Below are 18,029 nucleotides of genomic sequence, written 5' to 3'. Positions count from 1 at the left end.
TATTGTTATTGTTATTGCATATTAATTATTTATTAATAATAATAAATAATTAATAGTGACTAATTTTAGTTACTAATATCGATAAATAAATAATATTTTTGAATAACAATAAGAAAAAGACTTAACCAACTGTGGAAGCAACGCCGGAAAGAAAGTGCCGATATTTGGTGGCGACTTCAGTCTTCGCTGTGAAACCTCTCAGCTCAGTTCTTGTTTCTTCGTTTGATGGAATTCAGGCCCCGCAACTACACCGCCGAGCGTGAATCTCACGCTCTACCTCGCCTACGCGCCGATGCTCACCCTCTCTCAGCTACACTCTCTCCGCCACTCCCTCAGGTTCAATTATTCTCTCTCTCTCTTTTGATCTTTCACTAGCACTTCACTGTTTCGGATATACCACGAATCACGCTGATAGATTTGATTTTGTTTAGTCGTAAGCAAATTATTATGTCTTAGTATTTCAGTTTAAGCTAGTTATTTTCTGTTAGCTTCTGTTTAGTGTAGGTTAATGATTTCAATGTTGTTGAGCTTAGTGATATGATCGTAGTGAGTTTCATAACAAAATCTGGCGAGAGAAAGTGTTCTATAGATCGAGATTTTTGTTATGTTTAACTACACAGCAAAATGCAGGGAGGATTTGGTTAAGTAACTTCATTTGAGGACTTGTTAATATTTGTTGAAATGCTTAGTGAACTTTTATTTCTGAGTAGTAGTTGTCTACGTTATGATTTTCAGGTTGATTCGATTTTTTTTATTGTGTTTGGAATTTCCGTTACTTGCATTGGTCTCAATACTTAGTTGTTGTGTTGATGTTCTTGATTTCTTGTTTTTAGGGTGATGTTGTGGAAAGTGGTAACAGTGATTTCTTTGATCCACTGAGAGGAACTGATAAGGAGGCAAAGGTCGAATCTCCTGATCCTGACAACCTCAGCAATGCGGTTGATCATCATCCAACGAAGGAGTGGACCTCTTTCAGGAGATTACTAATGCAGAGGTTTCCTGTCACCAAAATGGTTTCAATGTCTTCAGTAAGCTTTTCAAAATGGTTTCCTTTTTGTTCTGTAACCCTTTATTTTTTTAGTTAATCATAATGGCTAATTATTTATCTTTTAATTACAGATGCCTGATCTTCTAATGAGAAGTGCAAAATGTATGCCCATATCTATTACATTGTTTATCCTTCTTTTATTTACTTATTTATTTTTAAAAAAATTGTATTTGTCTCTATTTATTTATGTGATGTCATGATTTTCAGCACATGAGAAATCTTCAACAATTATGCATTTGGAGGAACTGGACGATCCACAAAAATTTGCTGACGAGGGTGTCAAGGTGATTACTTGGCAAGAGTATGTGTCTCGGTTACATGAGCTCAAAGATGAAATTAACCGTTCTTGGCTAGCTGAAGATCGTGTAACATCCTTAAAGTTATCTATAAAGGTAGATGTTGATACATTTAACAGTTTCTGGGTTTGTGCATTGCATAGAAGGATTTTTTTCAAAAATTCATATACTTACTGTTTTTATGTTTTATTTTTTCCTTTATAGACCTAGTAGTATTTTGTTTACATATAAGAAGGAAATTCTTGTTTGATTTTGTTGAACCATATGTTAAATAAATAGAAGAGGCTCAGACAGAGATAAGCTACCTAATTAAAATCCAAATCGTGTATAATAGTAAGTTTGCTTGGGTGAGAAGGGACCGCTGGGGGAAGAGGGGATTTGAAATAATTTCTCTTATTTTGGGATGAAATAATATTTTTCTTCATTTCTTATCCTGATATGGGTTGTTTATATGAACTTGAAAGTTGAAACTGATTGTTCTGTTTGCAGGCAGCTAAGCTTCTGATGGATACGTCCGTTTCTGAGTTTTATCCTACACTTTTTGTCCTTGTCACAGATATCATGGACATGCTTGGCGAATTGGTTTGGCAACGCATAAAGCGGAAAGCCGAGTTTACTGAAGATGGAGCCTTACTCTGCAACTTAGCAGGTCTCTTCTTAATTTGAATCTCTCTCTCACACAATTTAGTTTTACCCAGAGTGTTTCCTTAGGCATTTCCAATATCAATAGTGGTTGAGAATCTTCAATCTGGAATCTGTCTCTCTTTTGTACCCCTCAAATGGGTAGCTCATGGTGAACCACAGTGAAGGCAAATAAAAATTGTTGCTACAAGATTGTTGCTTATAGGAGAAACCCCTATATAAAAATTGTTTGCCAAAAGTTCACCCAAATGTGCCAAAAGTTCTCCATGTATTATCGATAACTTGATAAATGGGTTGTTACAGTAACTGCCCTCAGAAGTCTCCAAATGTTAAAATTATTTTCTTATTGCAGCTAATTTATACATCATATAAGCTTGATGGTGTTTGATAATTGATAGTTGCTTCAAAACTTGTATTGGCATCTGATCGTTTATCCAAATCTGTTACTGACGGTGCAGAAAACTTTAAGGCAAGCGATATTTGTAGTGATGCTAAAGAAACTTGCAATAACTGGTTCAACAAAATTGGTGTTGTGCAAGAGCTTCTTCCACGCATGTAAAGTCCTTATCCTTTTCTCTGTATTTAATGTATTCTATGTTTCTTTTCGTGAAATTTTTTTTTGTAGGTCTTGTTGATGTATGTTTCTGAATGTTTTATTCCATCTATTCATTCTAATGTCTTCATCATCACACTTGGAAGCTAAATCAAAGCCAGTTTCAAAAAAAAAAAAAAAAAAAGTAGTCATGCTTCTTTTTCAGTTTTTCTTATAGGACCTACATGTTTTCTTTTTCTTGTGAAGAAACCTTATTCTCTTTCTTTGCACTATTTCTTTGCATAAATAAATTTCTGTATTCAACATTTTGGCTTAAAGTTTCCTCCTCAATTTTGTTGAGTGCTTACCGTGTTTTGGGAATTTTACTTTAGTTACCTGGAGTTGGCAATATTGCCTTGCTGGCGATTTCTGCTTGACCAACCTGAAGACAGTCTTTGGCGCTTGGTAATGATGATAAGAGGATTGGGGGATCCTGTAGCATCTGCATATTGTCGTTTATATATGGCTCACTGTGCTCAGAAGCTTATTTCACATGATATAGGTATTTTGGTTAATATGTTTGCTGGTGCATATTTTTACGTATATCATATACACTGTTACCATGGCAACCCAAAACCTCAGTGTCAAACACCTTTTGCTTATTGCTTCTAGTATACCAATGGTTTTGTTTTTAAAGTTCTTGTATTCTTCTGTAATTTGCACATTCAAAATGCTGTAGAGAATGTGAACAGTTTGGTGGTAAAAACATTATTTTCATAGTTATTTCTAGAGTAAGTTAACAAATTATTCCTCTACTGCTGTGCACCAATTTCTACTTTACAATCTGTACTGTTGTTTGTATTCTATGCTCTATCTGGTTGGTTTCTTGAGATTTATTTTCTGTCTTATACCTTGTTCTCAGTGGGATTCTCAGTGGGATGCATGGATCATTTTGTTTACTCATTTTGCTGTTTAATCTATAATGCATCTGATTGCTGTTATATAATTTTTTCTTGTGATTATCTTCAAAAAACTTAATTCTTTATTTCTCCAACTGGGACAGGTTATCTTATAACATGTGTGAATGACATCAGAGTCATTTTGATGAAAATTTTATCAGCAAATGAAAGCACTCATGGAAATGTTAAACACAACAAAAAATTGCAAGTTAGTCTGATGGAACCAACCATTGAGTATATTATGAAGTATATATTTAATGGGTTATCTCAGGTATGTATGTAGTTTCTTTCCATTAGTGTACTTATTTTCTACAATATTATATGTGATCATGGTCCCATAATGGTTATGCTGGTTGGAACTTCTTGAAACCGAAATTACCTATGCTAATAAAATTAACTACATTATTAGGGTTCTTCTCATTATTATAATGGAAAATAAAAAATTGCTGATTGTTTGCCCTGCTTTTTTCCCTTCTTCAACCTGTGTTTTATGGTTTTCTAAATATATCTTTACTCTGCCAAAGGGACAAGTCAGTGAAGTTCTTGCAGAGCTGGGATTGATGAAGAATCAACAGGATTTTGGGAGTGTTTCATGTGTTTCAGTTGTTCTGCATCATTTACTGAAGGAACTCCCTATTGAAATAGTTAGTTCAAACGCTCTACAGATGCTTCATCTAATTGAATTTAGCAAGGATTATTCCTTTGATCAGGTATGACACATTTTGCAGTGTTTATCATGCCTTGAGTACTTCTGATACACATCAAAATGTAATTTGCTATATTATAGCTGTCTTCTTTGATTTGCTTTTTCCAAAATGCAGTTTTATTGTTCTTCTTTTTGGTGATACAGCATATGAATTACAGATTGCTTGGGTTCAGGCTAAATGAAAGGAAAACCTCAGTTGACCTTGTCAATGCTGTGTTAGATAAAATCATTCTGGTATTACAGATTTCTAGTCCATCTTCCATTATTTGGAGTTGCATTGTTACTTTCTTTGCAATTGTATGTATTCCATTTTTATATCTCCATCTCTTGATTCAAGATCCTTAATTCCTTATCCCATCAACAGGCTACTTGGCTGGCAAGTTATTATCTTATCTTCTGTTTCCCAACTACTGTAAATTGTGTTTTTGCTTAGATGTTATTGTATTTTGAGAACATATTGCTAAGGACCTCTGATCATTCAGGAATTGACCCCAAAAGTTAGGGTCATCAGTTGGGGCAATGCTAGGTGGCAGATTGAAAGCTAAACAATAACGTATTCTTACCTACCATTCATGTGCTACTATAACCTGGATTTTTCAATTCTTGACTTGTTTCTGATATTTACATAAATCTGATCAATTTTGAACTTTTTGTCATACCATCATAAACCTTATTTTTATTTTTAATCTAGACAAAATGAGCAATTGCATCAGATCTCTGGGGAGGTCGAAGTAGATTATACCATGGAACAACTAACCTTGTACTCTATAAACATTAGGCTTCTTAGCATTGAATTCTTTGGTCAATATGGCATTGCTTCCAACTCCAAGTTTTCTAATTTTATCTATTTTGGCTGCAATGTCAGGTTGTTGCTCAGTATGATAGCCTCGATGAGTACCTAAAGGTTGTAGATGCTTATGCTGATCTTATTCTTCAGAATCACTTGGTAAGTTTGTGTGTATACAGTCTGACGGATGTTCATTCTCTATATAATGTGGTAAATGGATTCTTTGTAAGGATGCCTTATCCTCCTTTGCACTCTTCTCTTCTTTTCTAACAAAACCTCTTTTTCTTATAAAAAGAAAAGAGGTTTCTTTGAGTTAGTGACTTACTGAGAAGATGATACTTCTAATAATAAGTCGATATAGCAATATTATTTGGTATCTTAATGTCAATCTTTAGTCAACTTGCGTCTCAAAATTAATATATTATCAATAGAATCAGCATGCTAGTAGTTATTGCTTCAAAAATGGAGCAAGTCTTCCTCAACAGTATCTATAGAAGTATTAACAAATATTTCAGTTGAATAGATTATTAGAATTTGATTTAAAAAATGATATGTAACAATAAAATAAACAATGACACTTAATTCCATTTTCAAGGGACTGAACTTGCTCCTTGAGATGAAGCTTGTTGTCGCATGTTCAAACAGATGAGTAGCTAAATGCTTTGATCTTTGATGGATTAAATTGTGGTTCGATAACAGTTTATTCTGATCCTTGATATACTTTCCAGTCTCTAATAACTGAGAAGAACGTTAATGCTTTCATCTAAAATAAATTCCTTAATATCAGGGTGATCTTCTGAATACCATTTTGGAAGGCATTTCGCAGCGTGCTCGGAATAAAGGAGTGACAGAAGCTGAAATGCCAAGCTTGCAATCTCTCTTGGGGAAGATTCTGTCTCATTTTAAGTGTCTTGAGGATGTATTGTGTCTGGTAAATTCCTACTCATATGTTGTTTGTCTTATCATCCTTTTTTTTTGTCTTTGTATGTTAATCTATGCTATTCTTCAATAGATTAGGAGCAAAAAGAAATGTGATGATGTTTACTATTTTGTAGAATTACTTTCCAGAGATCTTAGATTTAATGTTTGGGAGCTCACAAGATGCTGTCTTTCTGCACATCCTTAATCTGGCAACAAGGTACGTACCATTTCTATGCGTATTAGCAAAAGAAAACTCTTTCTCTCTTGACATCCTTGCTGCTGCTGCAGCATCATCTTACTGGATTCTGTCTACTGTTTAGGAGTGTAATGTTTTAAGACTTCATTTTGCTTGGGAATTATATATCATTATCCGTTAAGCAGGAACGATCATATTAGGGATCCATTGTGCATACAGCTACTTTTTGAAATTTCTCGAACTTTACATGATAACATTGAAGCAAAGAATGTGAAAGATGGTGATAGCCAAGTGGCACATTCAATATCCCGCTTTGTGCACATGGTAACTTTTTTCGTTTACTTATCAATTGCCTATATGCTAATTTTATTTAGTTGTGATAATGGCATTGTCATGATTATGAATTGTTGGCAATTGTTTTCTACCACTAGGTAGATTATGGGGCAGAGATGGAACACCAGTTAGCTTTTCTAGTTGATTGCCGAGGAGCTTTTGGTAGATTTAATGAACTAAAGGTTTCCTGTTTTTGTCTCAGTTGTTTGATTAAACCGATACTTTTTAATTAAAAAGATTACACGTCATAGGATAATCGACCACTCCATTCCTCTATCCGTTCATGTTAATCTTTGTAATGACATAGCAATTATTCTTACTTGCAGGAAACCCTTGTTCATTCCAGCAATTCCTTAGCAATTCAAGCTTTGAAATGTGCTAAGAAACACTTGAGTTTGGTCAAAGCCTGCATTACATTTAGTGAAATCACAATACCTTCTATTTCTGCTCAAAGAAAGCAATTTGATCTTTTCCTAGAGACTGCCGAGGTTGATATTCAGTTTTTGGCACATCAATATTGTGTGTTTTTTCTGCTACATCCATACATGTCATGGACTCATCCTATTAATTTGTCAGGTTGCATTCTTAGTTGGCTTGGTTTCTCATTCTGATGGATTGATTGATTCGGCAGTTGGCTGTTTGCAGACCTTAAATATCACGGATGGTTAGTTTATTTGTAAACCATGTAGAGTAGTACAATGTTCTATTCATTTATTACTTGTCCCAGTTATCAATAATTATCAGTTATTTTACTTGAGAGTTAATCAGTACATAAACTGAAATGGAAAGCAAATATAGCCATTCCTTGGTTATGGTTGTATTTTGGGGTCATTGTCCTTATTGTATGTAATGGTGGATGTTACTGCTTAAAACTTGTATAAGGAAGACAACTCATTCAACAAATGCTTCTTCTTGCATATAATTTCCTAAGCAATAGCTCTTGGGAATAATTAATATAACATTGACTCTTACAATTTTACAAATCACAATATGCTATAGATGAAGACCAAGTCATCATTGTTTTCTGAGATCGATAGATTTGAGAATCTGTATCTTACGTTTGGCTGCTTAGTTTTTAAGTGAAGTGGTGAATTTGCATTGCTTGTGCCACTAACTGTACCGTCTCTCTAGAAGATTTATTTTCTGTACTCCCAACACCACAATAAATACATCTGGTTTTTAATTTGCTTGATTTTTAGGCTTGCAAACCCCAGCTGAAGTTGAAGGACTAGTCTCATCAATTAGAAAGCTCTGTGGCTTCTTAGTTATGGTTCCAGGTTGTTGATATTATTATTTTTCAGTGTTTTACCTGGAAACTCCAAAATTCTTTATATCCCTTCCTCATATATTTGTTTTGAAAAATGATTTTCTTAACTTCATTGAAGGTGATCTTAGCAAAGCAGGCACCCACTTCCCAAATAACTTATTTTCATTGATCAGCTCACACTCGTGGTAAGTTTTCTTTTGGAATTTATCATTATTGGAACCTCTATCCCCCCCTTTTTTTTTCCTTTTGGAATATAACATCTATCTTTTCTTGATGGATTATTTGAAATAACCTGGCAGCTTTGAACCAAAAATGAAGACACAAATTTTTTCTTCAATCTTATTGTTGTTGACATCTTTAGCACAGAAGTCTCTACCATATCATGTAGATACACAGGTATGCATTCCGTTCAATTCAGTACATGTGTTTTTATGACTAAAAGAAACTTTTGTATTTTTACATTTATTCTGTAAAAGGTGACAGAACATCATACCCTCCTTATATATTTATTTATACTGGACATATCCATTGCAAAGATCAATGGTTTCATAGACTGGAGTCCAGAGTCTTCTTGACCAGTTTGTAGCGTTTTTGCTCTGTATCTTAATTCCAAATGCAAAAGTGAATCCATTTTTATATTGTTTCCAGATTCCAGGCAATGACCTGTTATTCTATGGGGATTCCTCTTATAAGCAAGAACTTGTTTCTTTGACTAAGCTTGTTCTTGAGAACCTGCTTCGTGCCATTCAACAAGAACCTTCACGGGTATACCATTTTTACTTAATTGATATTTGTTCTGATTTATAGACTAATGTTAATTGGTAGTGATTTACTATGTGCTGAAAATGAAGGCCGCACGTGGAGCAATGGCACTTGAAGCTTGCAATTGCATTGTATCATCTTTCATGGTAGGCCGTGTTGTAATTTTAACTCAACTTCGTGTTTAAAGTTCTATTGGATATCATCATTATTCATTTGTAAAACTGAAAATTAAGAAGAAAAAGGGAGGATTGCATTATAAACTCTTAACAACCTATATCCTAATTTGGAATAACTAACCAGGAAAAATCCACACAAATCCTCCAGCTCTGTTAAGTCAAATATTATTTGCTTGTTCTTTTTAAAAAAGTACCTCCTTTAGAAAATGGAATGTCCTTGTCCCTACATGTTTGCTACACTAGGCTCTGAAATTCAGTTTCTCTGTCCCATTCATGGATTGTGGTTGGTTGGATTACTAATAATGGTTTCTTTCTTCGTCATTGGCAGGTAAATGATGAATTATCGTCCGTTTGCCTTAACCTGATCGAAACTGCCAAGTCAGGTTTGAGTGATCACGATAAATACCTCCGATCGACCATTGAACTTGTAAAGAAGAAATCCCAAACTCCTTCAACGGCCACGGTTTCTGTTTCTGTATGACTTGTCTTCATCCTCACCTAGGTTGATATGTCACACTTGATATGTATAGTAGGCAGCTTAAGGTTTAAGAAACAAAAGAAACACCCAAAGATGGAAGAACACAAGGATGTCGCAAGTCGCAACCACTATAACCGGTCGAATGTATGAGAGATACTCTCAGACAGGATGAACAAGAAGAGAAGGAGCTTTCAAGGAGGAAGAGTACAACAAATTCTCCTTTCAATAACAAGCATTGTCTCTCACCAGTTGGTTTGGGAAACTGATGTTGCTCCTACATTTTGTGATGTCCTTGCTTTCTGCACCATTTTTTCGGCAATGGATCTATCAACTTATTCAACTTCAGTGGTGATCAGCAGTCATCAGATTATTTGGTCATTCATTCCTTACATTATAGTTTGATTTCTTTCGCATATTGTAACCCTCATTCTTTTTTCTTTTTCCCTCCAAATTATGGGCGACGGAATTATTTGTTGTTAGTTATTATTCACCTGGCTTAGTCCATAAAAAAAAGAGCGTGTATAAAGAAAAGATATCATTCTCCCAATTATTTTTATTTGTTTTTATTCGAGTTTGTTCCTAATCTATACATTCATCAACATCTATTATTCACACATATAATTTAATTGAAAATGTTTGGTAGACAAAAAAAAAAAAAGTAAAAATAGCTTAAATTTATCTTATTTAATATTTATTAATTAACCAACTTAGGTTGGTCGAGTGGTCAGCTCACTCGTCCGTTTAAGCAAGTGTTGGGAGTTCGAATCCTGTCTTCTGTATGCAGCAACAAGATAAATTTAAACTGTTTTTTTTTGTTTCCTTAGTATTATCAAATTGGAGTGCTGCTTTCCTTAAGAAATTTTAGCCAGAACTAAATTACAGTAATACTATACTATATAGACATAAAAAATAGTTCAAATTTATCCTATTTGACACTTATTAATTATAAATTTGTCTGATTTTTTTGTCTTTCTATTTGAAGAAACAAGACACAACTATATATGTATCAACCATTATGTACTTTTGCTCATTTACGTTTTATAAACAATGAAAGATAATTTGGCAAATCACATAAATTCAAGTCAAACACATTTTAAGGTGTATTTACAATAAAAGTGCGTCCCACTTTAATTATGAAGATACATGAGAGTATTTTCCAGTATTTTTTTACTAACTTTTACACTCTTGGTTTCAAGGATATATAACATGATAGACTCGTGGTTTTTTATTTTTCCCCTCCTTTTTGTTTGGTCATGTATTTTTTTTTCCCTATACAAAATCTGTATTTAAAATGTTTTCTTTCCATAATAAAAAAACGATTTCTTTTCTTTTTTTTGGTTGCCCACCGTATCTCCCAACTCGATAGACCAAGGACTAATCCGTCGCGAAACGGAGCTCCATTTAAGGGTCTGTCGCTGGCCAATGGGTTGCTGCATGTACAAGACGGAATTTGAACTCCCGACACTTGCTTAAGCGGACGGATGAGCTGACCACTCGACCAACCCAAGTTGGTTAAATGGGCTTAGCCCATAAAGGTTAGGGCACTACTACGACAAAAAAGAAAATTTCTCATTCTTTACTTCATTTACCTTTTCCCTTCTCCCAAAATAAAACACACCAAAATTAATTGAAAGGATTCATTCATTCATCATCGCATTCGCAATCATAATAATCATTGCAACACACCGAAACTCAAAATTCCAATCCAATTCGATCTCCATTATTCTGAGTTCATCATTAAACCCAATCTTACGGTGTAGAATCGATGGATCTGGAAGTAGTTGGTCGCCACGCCATGTTCTTCGACGACGACGCCATGGCGGCGTTTGCAAACTCGCCGGAGGCTCTGGTTGACTGGAACTCTCTCTCCATCGATCGCTACGACGTCCGCCACCTCCTCTCCGGTCCTCTTCCGCCACGCCCCAAGCGCCGCCCTCCTCCGCCGTCTCTCGAAGCTGACCTCGATTACGAACGCTACCTCGATCTCCCTTCGTCTTCCTCCGAAGATCAAGATCAAGCGCCAGGTATATACATACATACATATAATAATGCCTCTGTTTGATTTATTTATTTAAGTGTTTTTTCTATCTTAATTTCATGATTCAGTTCTGTTTATTAATGATGATTTTATGCTTTGAGCTGAAATTGCTTGAATGGGATGTGTCACCTATGAGTTTCTGTTCTTATACGTTTTTTTCCCTCTTCATTTTAAAACCGTGATTTTCGTGTTGGTGTTTGGAGAGAAACTGGAATTTTCTTTTTGTGCGAGTTGAATATAAAATATAGTGAAAGGTTTTAATGAATCGCGAATAGTTTTCTGTTATTACTCTCCGACTTAAACTTGAAACTAATAAGGTTAACGAAGTTTGTTCAATTTGTTCTTATGTTTGGACAGATTGATATATTTGGGTTTCTCATACATACATGACATTTAGTTCACGCAAATAGGGGATGGTGGGTTGTTGTTTTGTGCAACTTCCACCTTTAGGCTATGTACAGTGTTTCTTGTTTGTGCAACAACAGTCTCCATATTTGCAGGATGGAATGTTATTTGCTACGGTTCCTGTGTCCGAATACAAGTAAGGATGTTTTCACCTGGCTTCCATTTACCCTCAGCTTCTTCGGTGTTAGTGCCGTTACTCTTGGAGGTGGATGACTTTGTTATAATTGAGAATCATATTAGTTCTGATTATGGATTTCATCTTTCTTTATTTGTTCAGATGATGATTTAGAAGCTGGGAATTCAGCTGGCTTTCATGCTGTTGCATTTTCATATGAGAATCCCAACGAGTCCGCTGTGATAAAGGACGATGACACTGAGACTGGTTTTCATCCTCAATTCCCAGTGCCAGAGAACTTGCTCAATAACCTGGTGAGTGACCTTCGTCATAAAAATTTTCTTCGTGTGATTTTCAAATGTTTAACATATAATTGACCTTTCTTGTTTCTTTTTTTTAACCAATGTGATTAGGTGATAACTGTCTAGGGTACATATGTTATTCTAAGGCTTACAATGTCTAAGTTTCAGATGCTTGGAGCATAAATGGAGTTCTTTTGACTCAAGGTAGCCATTCACAGGCACCTTGATTCCTTTTGATGTCATGACAAGGGGTCGTGCAGGTGGGATTAGGATGATATAAATACGTTGGTTCTTTACCTGTTGAGAGCAATGGGATGAAAACATTTCTACATAAAGTTGTGTTTCTTGATCTTTATGATTATCCAAGTATATGTGAGGTTATCTTGTGTCTGTTTACTCAGATCTTTATAAATATTCCTGCTTGGCATGACCCTTTTAAATCCAGAGTTATATTAATCTGTAATTAAAATTTATTGATGAATATTCTTTTTTTCTCTTCTTTTTTTCCCCCAGCCTCCAAATGAGAAGGTCCATCAGATTATTTCAAGGACTGCAATGTTTGTCAGCAAACATGGAAGCCAGTCAGAGATTGTTCTTCGAGTGAAACAAGGAGATAATCCTACATTTGGGTTCCTCATGCCTGATCATCGTCTTCATTCATACTTTAGGTATCTTGTTGATCATCAAGAACTTCTGACAATTGACAATAATGGAAATTCATCTATGGACAAGAATAGAAGTCAGGGTCTTGATCAAACAGGTGGTGCATTATCCTTGCTTGGATCTGTATATGGATCTGGAGAGGATGAGGAGGGTACAAACGAGAATACTCAGGAAGTAGAGAGAAAGGTGTGTGAGGATTCTGTTGGTGCTGCTAATAATGCTTCCACGGAAACAGAGCAAGCAGAATCTTCTTCAGATGCAGCAAAGAAGGATGGAAGCATCTCTAAAAATCCAGTATCCTCTTTGAAAGAAAAAGTTCCCGTCATAAGGCGCAATCATTCTATCAGCAATGTCAAGGCAGTAGCTGCATCTAAGGAAAAGACAAGTGATGCCTCAGATTCAGTGACTAATGCAGCGGACAAGTCACATACTCCTGTTCCCAATACAACTAAGATTAGTCTCCCTATCGTGGAACCACCATCTGACTTAAAGAGAGCTATTGAGAAGATAGCTGAGTTCATCGTAAATAATGGCAAACAGTTTGAGGCTGTTCTTGCTGAACAGGATCGTGCTCATGGAAGGTTCCCATTCCTTGTGCCATCAAATCGATATCATACATACTATTTGAAAGTTCTTCAAACTACTGAAGAGGTGTGTTTCTCAGATCCGTTAGTTTTTCCTCTAATTTATCTGTTTTATGTTAAAAGCCCTCCTGCATCCTACTGAAATAAAAATAAAAAAATAAGAACAAAAGATCATCAGCATTGCCCTAACATCGGTTATTCTTTTTATACTATATTTATATTATATATTCCTTTTACTTGGGTTTTTTTGCATGTTTATGACATGAATGAGCAAGGCTCATCTAATGACATGTCATTGTGATACGAATCTCCGAGACAGTCATGGCTTCTTTTCTGTTTGTAATTTGTGAGTTTCCTTGGGCACTAAATTAAAAACTTTTTAGTAATGGGTTTCGGAAGAAACTCAGGCAGTGAGTACATTCCTTTAATTTTTTTGGATGCTTCCATTTAGTTTATTTTATGATGTTTTTAATTTGAATGTTGAGCTTCAGCTTACTGGGCTTTCTAATTGCATGCAGTCTAAGTTATCAGGCAAGGTCTCCGAAAAGCAGAATTCAGCAGGTCGTGCAGGTGAAAGAAACACTGTACGCGAAGAAAGTGATAAACATTCATGTGGATCTCTGGGTTCTGATCTACCATGTGATAAGGACCGGAAGGAGAAGTTCAAGATGATTGTTGGCAGCAAGTCAAAGAAGGATGATCAAGATCAGATTCCCCAAGACAATCAGTCTCAAAATGTAGTAAGCGTGAATGCAACAGCAGCAGCAGCTATTCTTCAGGCTGCCACTAGGGGTATTAAAAAACCAAATTTAGAACTCTTCACCAAGACATCAAGCAGTAATGGCCAAGGTCTTGGAAGTGATGGTGGCCATTTGTCCAGCACTGGGAGCTTGTACTCATCTCAACTCCAGCGATTGGTTGAAAGTTCAAATCTGAAGGTAGACATAAGTGGTTCTGCCCGGGCTATTGCTGAAACAGTAGCTATTGCAGCAGCGCGGGAGGCGGACTCCTCCGAAGCACATATGACCAAAGAGGAGAAGCTGAAGGCTGATAGATTGAAACGAGCAAAGATGTTTGCAGCCATGTTAAAAAATGGAGTTGCTCCAGTTAAAAGTGAAACCACACGGGGATTATCAGTTGATCCCCCAGGCTCTGGACTTTCAGGTTCTGATGCTGAGGCTGGGAGTCTTGTGGGTAAAGAAAGGGAAGGAAGTTCTGTTCCATTTGATGTTGATAATTCAGATAGAAGTCAAAAGTCTGAGGAGAAGCATTCCGTTGATAATTCTGATACAAGTCACAAGTCCAAGGAAAAACTCGCCATTGATAATAACGAGCAGCAGAAATCGAAACGGAAGTACCGTTCGAGATCTGGAAAACAGGAAGAGGAAGAGGAGGAGGAGGAGGAGGAGGAAGAAAACACAGAAGACAAAAGGGATCACAAACAATCGAGAAAAAAACACCGATCTCATCGATCTTCACACAGCAGCCACGACAGGCATAAGCACAAGCACAAGAGAAAACATTCCTCCTCCAAAGACAGGTATTCTCACAAAAGGCATAAGGATGACAGCTCCTCCGACGAAGAGGATCACCACTCGAGGCATCATCATAAAAAAGATAGCTCCGATGATGATAAGTATCGTTCCTCCCGGCAACGGCACAAAGAGAATAACACGTCAGACAACGAACATAGACGTTCTCGGCATCGGAATAAGCATTACAGTTCATCAGACGATGATGAGCAAAGGCATAGAAGCAGAAATGTAAAGCACAGGAGCAGATATCATGCAGAAAAGGAAAGGGACCTTGAGGAAGGGGAGATAGTAGCGAAATCAGACAAGTCAAAAGCCAAAGAGGTTGGAAGTGATAGCAGGGAGGCTTCTGTTGCAAGGGTACCATCCCAATCTCCAGAAACAACTGAGGTCTCTGATGAGCTTAGAGCCAAAATAAGAGCCATGTTGATGGCCAACTTGTAAAATTCGCCTCTTAACGATTTATATTGTATCATATTATTCATACTTAACAATCAGCCCATCATATTTGTGTTGTTTCATGCTGAAATCATTCGTTTTTACTTTTTAATCATTCCGTTGTTAGTAGTAAGTTGTGAATTATTGAACATCTAAGTTGCGCTTAGGATAATTGTTTTCGTGGCTCGTTGTTCATTTAATAGAATCGTGACAATTGTGAACCTTAAAAAACGTCCAATATAATGTAAATAAGGAATTCTTGGTTGAGCAGATTTATGTGAAGATACCATCACATTCTTGGTTGGACATCAAATAATTAATGGGATCATATATGATCTGCAAAGCCAACAAAAAACTAAGCCAAGAAATTCAAGTATTGTTTGTAGTCCATGATGTATGCATACTGTTTTCCTAATGGTGGACATGGATCTATCAATCTCAGATTAGTCAATTCAACACACCCATTATAAAATTATAAAAGATAGAATAAAATCTTATAAAATATGTGAAAAAGAAGAAAAATGAGGGAAATTTCTTCAAACCTTATTGTGTGTGAATGTGTGGTGGATACTAATCTAGTAATCTTATTTGACTTCCTCAAACAACTGTCTTCAATTTTCTAATTATTACACACATTATTAGTTTTATTATTAATTCATCATTATCATTATTATTTTCCCTTTGTAAGCCTATAGAAAAGTGCCATTTGGACACTTACGCACGATCTTACCTCAACTTCTCAAATCTGAAAAAAAAAAAAAAAGTAATACAATTAAGTTTAGATCAAATAACAAATTGGTCTTAGTCAAAACCCTTTTTGTTGCCGAGTCCATTGCAAAACTCTCTGTCTCTGACTTGTACTTATCACACCCTTCTCTCTCTAATGTTTCTCCATTCTCTCTTCTTTTGTTAGAAAAAAACAAAAACAAAAACAAACCAACTACATGACTCTTCTTTGATACTCATCCAACCACTGTCTTTGTCCACAAAACCATACTCAAAATCATTTGACACCATATCTCTCTTCTTTAATTTCATCTCTTCTATGATCTTCTTTTACACATAGATTATTATTGATTCATCAAAATTCAATAAAAGGGTCTAAGCCTATTTATATGATCAACATGGAAACCGCATGGAATAATGATAATGATGATGGCATTGACATGATGGATAAGTCTAGTCATCATCATCATTATCATCATCATCATGATCATGATCATCCACATTCTTCCTTCACTGACCTACATCATCATCATCACCATCATCAGGTCATTGATGAGATGGATTTCTTCGCTGAGAACAAGAACAAAAATGATAACAACAACATCCATGATAATATCCAAGATGATCATGATAATAATGATCATGATCATGATGAAATGGTGCACAGTTCTATGGAGCTTCATGTAGATGTAAGAAAATTAATTTTTTTTTCCTCCATTAATCATCCATATATTGTTTTAATTTTTCTTGTTATATATATATATAATTGTGTAGACTAGCTTAGATCTTCGTATGAAGAACACAGATGGCAATAGCTCATCAATGGAACCATCAGAAACTATGGATGACAAGAAGAGTAATGATGTACGTTTATTAGTTATTTGTGTGTGTTCTTAATTATTAATTTTAATTATATATTAATTAATAACATCATTTTTAGGGTAAAATACTGAATTAGTCCCTACGTTTAGGTGTAATCTTGTTTTGGTCTTTTATTTGAATCCAAAAAAGTTTTATTTAACTTCAATTTAGTCCCACCGTGAGGTCAAAGATAAATAATTAACGAAATGTCCTACATGACAGCAGTATAAGAATAAGGTCGATAATTTAGAGAATAGGTACAAACTCCAAAGACACAAAATCAACTGTGGATGCATGTATTCAATACATGTATTTAAATTTTTTTTTTTAGTTTTATAGAAAATATTTCATTTTAATTATAAGAAAAATGATAAATAAATGTATTGATGCATCAACGGTTGATTTTGTGCCTCTGGGGCTTATACTTATTCTCTAGATTATCGATCTTGTTCTTATACTGCTGTCATATAGGACATTTTGTTTTTTTTGGTGACTATAGGACATTTTGTTAATTATTTATCTTTGACCACAGGTGGGACTAAATTGAAACTAAATGAAATTTTTTTTTATTCAAATAGAACACTTTAAACCTTAAGGACCAAAATAAAATTACACTCAAATATAAGGAACCAATTTGATACTTTATCCTAATTTTTAAGACTAATTTAATTTATTGTTATTTTCTTGTAGTTGGGATTGCTAGCAGAATTGCAACACGTGAATGCTGAAAATCAAAGATTGAGAGAGCTTATTGAAGAACTTAACAATAACTATAACACCTTACACATGCAACTTATCAACCTCATGCAGCAAAGGGATCAAAATCATGCGGTAATTACTAATTTGTAATTTCTCTAATACTTTTTAGTTTTTACTTAATCCAAAATCAAATAAAAAGAAATATCAATATATAGTAGTGCAATTAGTATATTATCAAGCACAAAATGAAAGTGCCACAACTAGTGCATAAATAATTAAACTCGAAAAATGCTATTTGTACACTAAAATCAGCCACTATAAATACATGTATGATTTAATTTATTTTTAATGTGTATTTGTATTCAAACATGTATTTTATATCAGTGACTGACTTTGTAGCTGACACGTAGCATAATCCATTAAACTCTCACAGATTTTATTTAACGAATGATATATAAAGTCAAACATTAATTTTTTTTTTAATAATTGTTTTATAAAAGTACTATGTACATACTAAAAATTAGCTACGAAATCAATTACTATATATTTATATATAAACTCAT

At 35.0% G+C, this 18,029-nt stretch overlaps 3 protein-coding genes and 1 long non-coding RNA gene across 16 annotated transcripts in view; 3 read left to right on the top strand and 1 right to left on the bottom strand.

The window, feature by feature from the left end:
• LOC110264774 overlaps nucleotides 1-236 on the bottom strand; it is a 2,932-nt gene extending 2,696 nt beyond the window's left edge. Inside the window, exon 1 of the long non-coding RNA XR_002350961.1 lies at nucleotides 127-236. This is a non-coding gene — a long non-coding RNA (uncharacterized LOC110264774). The remainder of the gene's footprint in view (nucleotides 1-126) is intronic.
• Nucleotides 127-9,650, top strand: LOC107609155 (UPF0505 protein C16orf62 homolog). 2 transcript variants are annotated; one of them, XM_016311003.2, is made up of 23 exons: nucleotides 127-336; nucleotides 834-1,028; nucleotides 1,120-1,150; nucleotides 1,256-1,440; nucleotides 1,834-1,993; nucleotides 2,445-2,541; nucleotides 2,911-3,080; nucleotides 3,582-3,748; nucleotides 4,002-4,187; nucleotides 4,328-4,417; nucleotides 5,049-5,129; nucleotides 5,758-5,901; nucleotides 6,026-6,108; nucleotides 6,273-6,411; nucleotides 6,519-6,602; nucleotides 6,747-6,908; nucleotides 6,997-7,084; nucleotides 7,620-7,697; nucleotides 7,806-7,872; nucleotides 7,987-8,083; nucleotides 8,336-8,452; nucleotides 8,539-8,595; nucleotides 8,954-9,650. In XM_016311003.2, exons 1-23 carry the CDS (start codon nucleotides 226-228, stop codon nucleotides 9,104-9,106), a joined length of 2,742 nt encoding a protein of 913 aa, XP_016166489.1. In that variant the 5' UTR covers nucleotides 127-225; the 3' UTR covers nucleotides 9,107-9,650. The 2 variants fall into 2 exon arrangements, with proteins under 2 accessions (XP_016166489.1, XP_020962593.1); XM_021106934.1 differs by lacking the exon at nucleotides 6,519-6,602.
• Nucleotides 10,695-15,294, top strand: LOC107608912 (splicing factor, suppressor of white-apricot homolog). Of its 12 annotated transcripts, none has more exons than XM_016310694.2 (5): nucleotides 10,991-11,127; nucleotides 11,642-11,682; nucleotides 11,824-11,975; nucleotides 12,477-13,277; nucleotides 13,729-15,294. In XM_016310694.2, the coding sequence occupies exons 2-5, from the start codon at nucleotides 11,643-11,645 to the stop codon at nucleotides 15,184-15,186; spliced, it is 2,451 nt and encodes an 816-aa protein (XP_016166180.1). In that variant the 5' UTR covers nucleotides 10,991-11,127; nucleotide 11,642; the 3' UTR covers nucleotides 15,187-15,294. The 12 variants fall into 12 exon arrangements, with proteins under 12 accessions (XP_016166178.1, XP_016166180.1, XP_020962584.1 ...); XM_021106925.1 differs by having other exon boundaries at nucleotides 10,992-11,127; nucleotides 11,499-11,682; XM_021106927.1 differs by having other exon boundaries at nucleotides 11,022-11,127; nucleotides 11,642-11,729; nucleotides 11,824-12,340.
• LOC107606432 (probable WRKY transcription factor 31) overlaps nucleotides 15,413-18,029 on the top strand; it is a 7,455-nt gene continuing 4,838 nt past the window's right edge. Inside the window, exons 1-3 of the mRNA XM_016308497.2 lie at nucleotides 15,413-16,595; nucleotides 16,681-16,770; nucleotides 17,458-17,598. Coding sequence (XP_016163983.1) covers nucleotides 16,296-16,595; nucleotides 16,681-16,770; nucleotides 17,458-17,598 — 531 coding nt within the window. The 5' untranslated portion in view covers nucleotides 15,413-16,295. The remainder of the gene's footprint in view (nucleotides 16,596-16,680; nucleotides 16,771-17,457; nucleotides 17,599-18,029) is intronic.

This window comes from Arachis ipaensis, chromosome B07 (assembly GCF_000816755.2).
Source record: "Arachis ipaensis cultivar K30076 chromosome B07, Araip1.1, whole genome shotgun sequence".
NCBI lineage: Eukaryota > Viridiplantae > Streptophyta > Magnoliopsida > Fabales > Fabaceae > Arachis > Arachis ipaensis.
This window is presented reverse-complemented; position numbering and strand designations above follow the sequence as displayed.

What these genes read in the sequence shown, in the direction of transcription:
- LOC107609155 (XM_016311003.2), top strand. Translation starts at nt 226, where the DNA reads ATGGAATTCAGGCCCCGCAACTACACCGCCGAGCGTGAATCTCACGCT. An exon ending in TATTTAATGGGTTATCTCAG is followed by an intron (nt 3,749 to 4,001) that starts GTATGTATGTAG and finishes ACTCTGCCAAAG; the next exon opens with GGACAAGTCAGTGAAGTTCT. An exon ending in TTCAACAAGAACCTTCACGG is followed by an intron (nt 8,453 to 8,538) that starts GTATACCATTTT and finishes CTGAAAATGAAG; the next exon opens with GCCGCACGTGGAGCAATGGC.
- LOC107608912 (XM_016310692.2), top strand. Translation starts at nt 10,869, where the DNA reads ATGGATCTGGAAGTAGTTGGTCGCCACGCCATGTTCTTCGACGACGAC. An exon ending in AGAACTTGCTCAATAACCTG is followed by an intron (nt 11,976 to 12,476) that starts GTGAGTGACCTT and finishes TTTTTCCCCCAG; the next exon opens with CCTCCAAATGAGAAGGTCCA. An exon ending in TTCTTCAAACTACTGAAGAG is followed by an intron (nt 13,278 to 13,728) that starts GTGTGTTTCTCA and finishes AATTGCATGCAG; the next exon opens with TCTAAGTTATCAGGCAAGGT.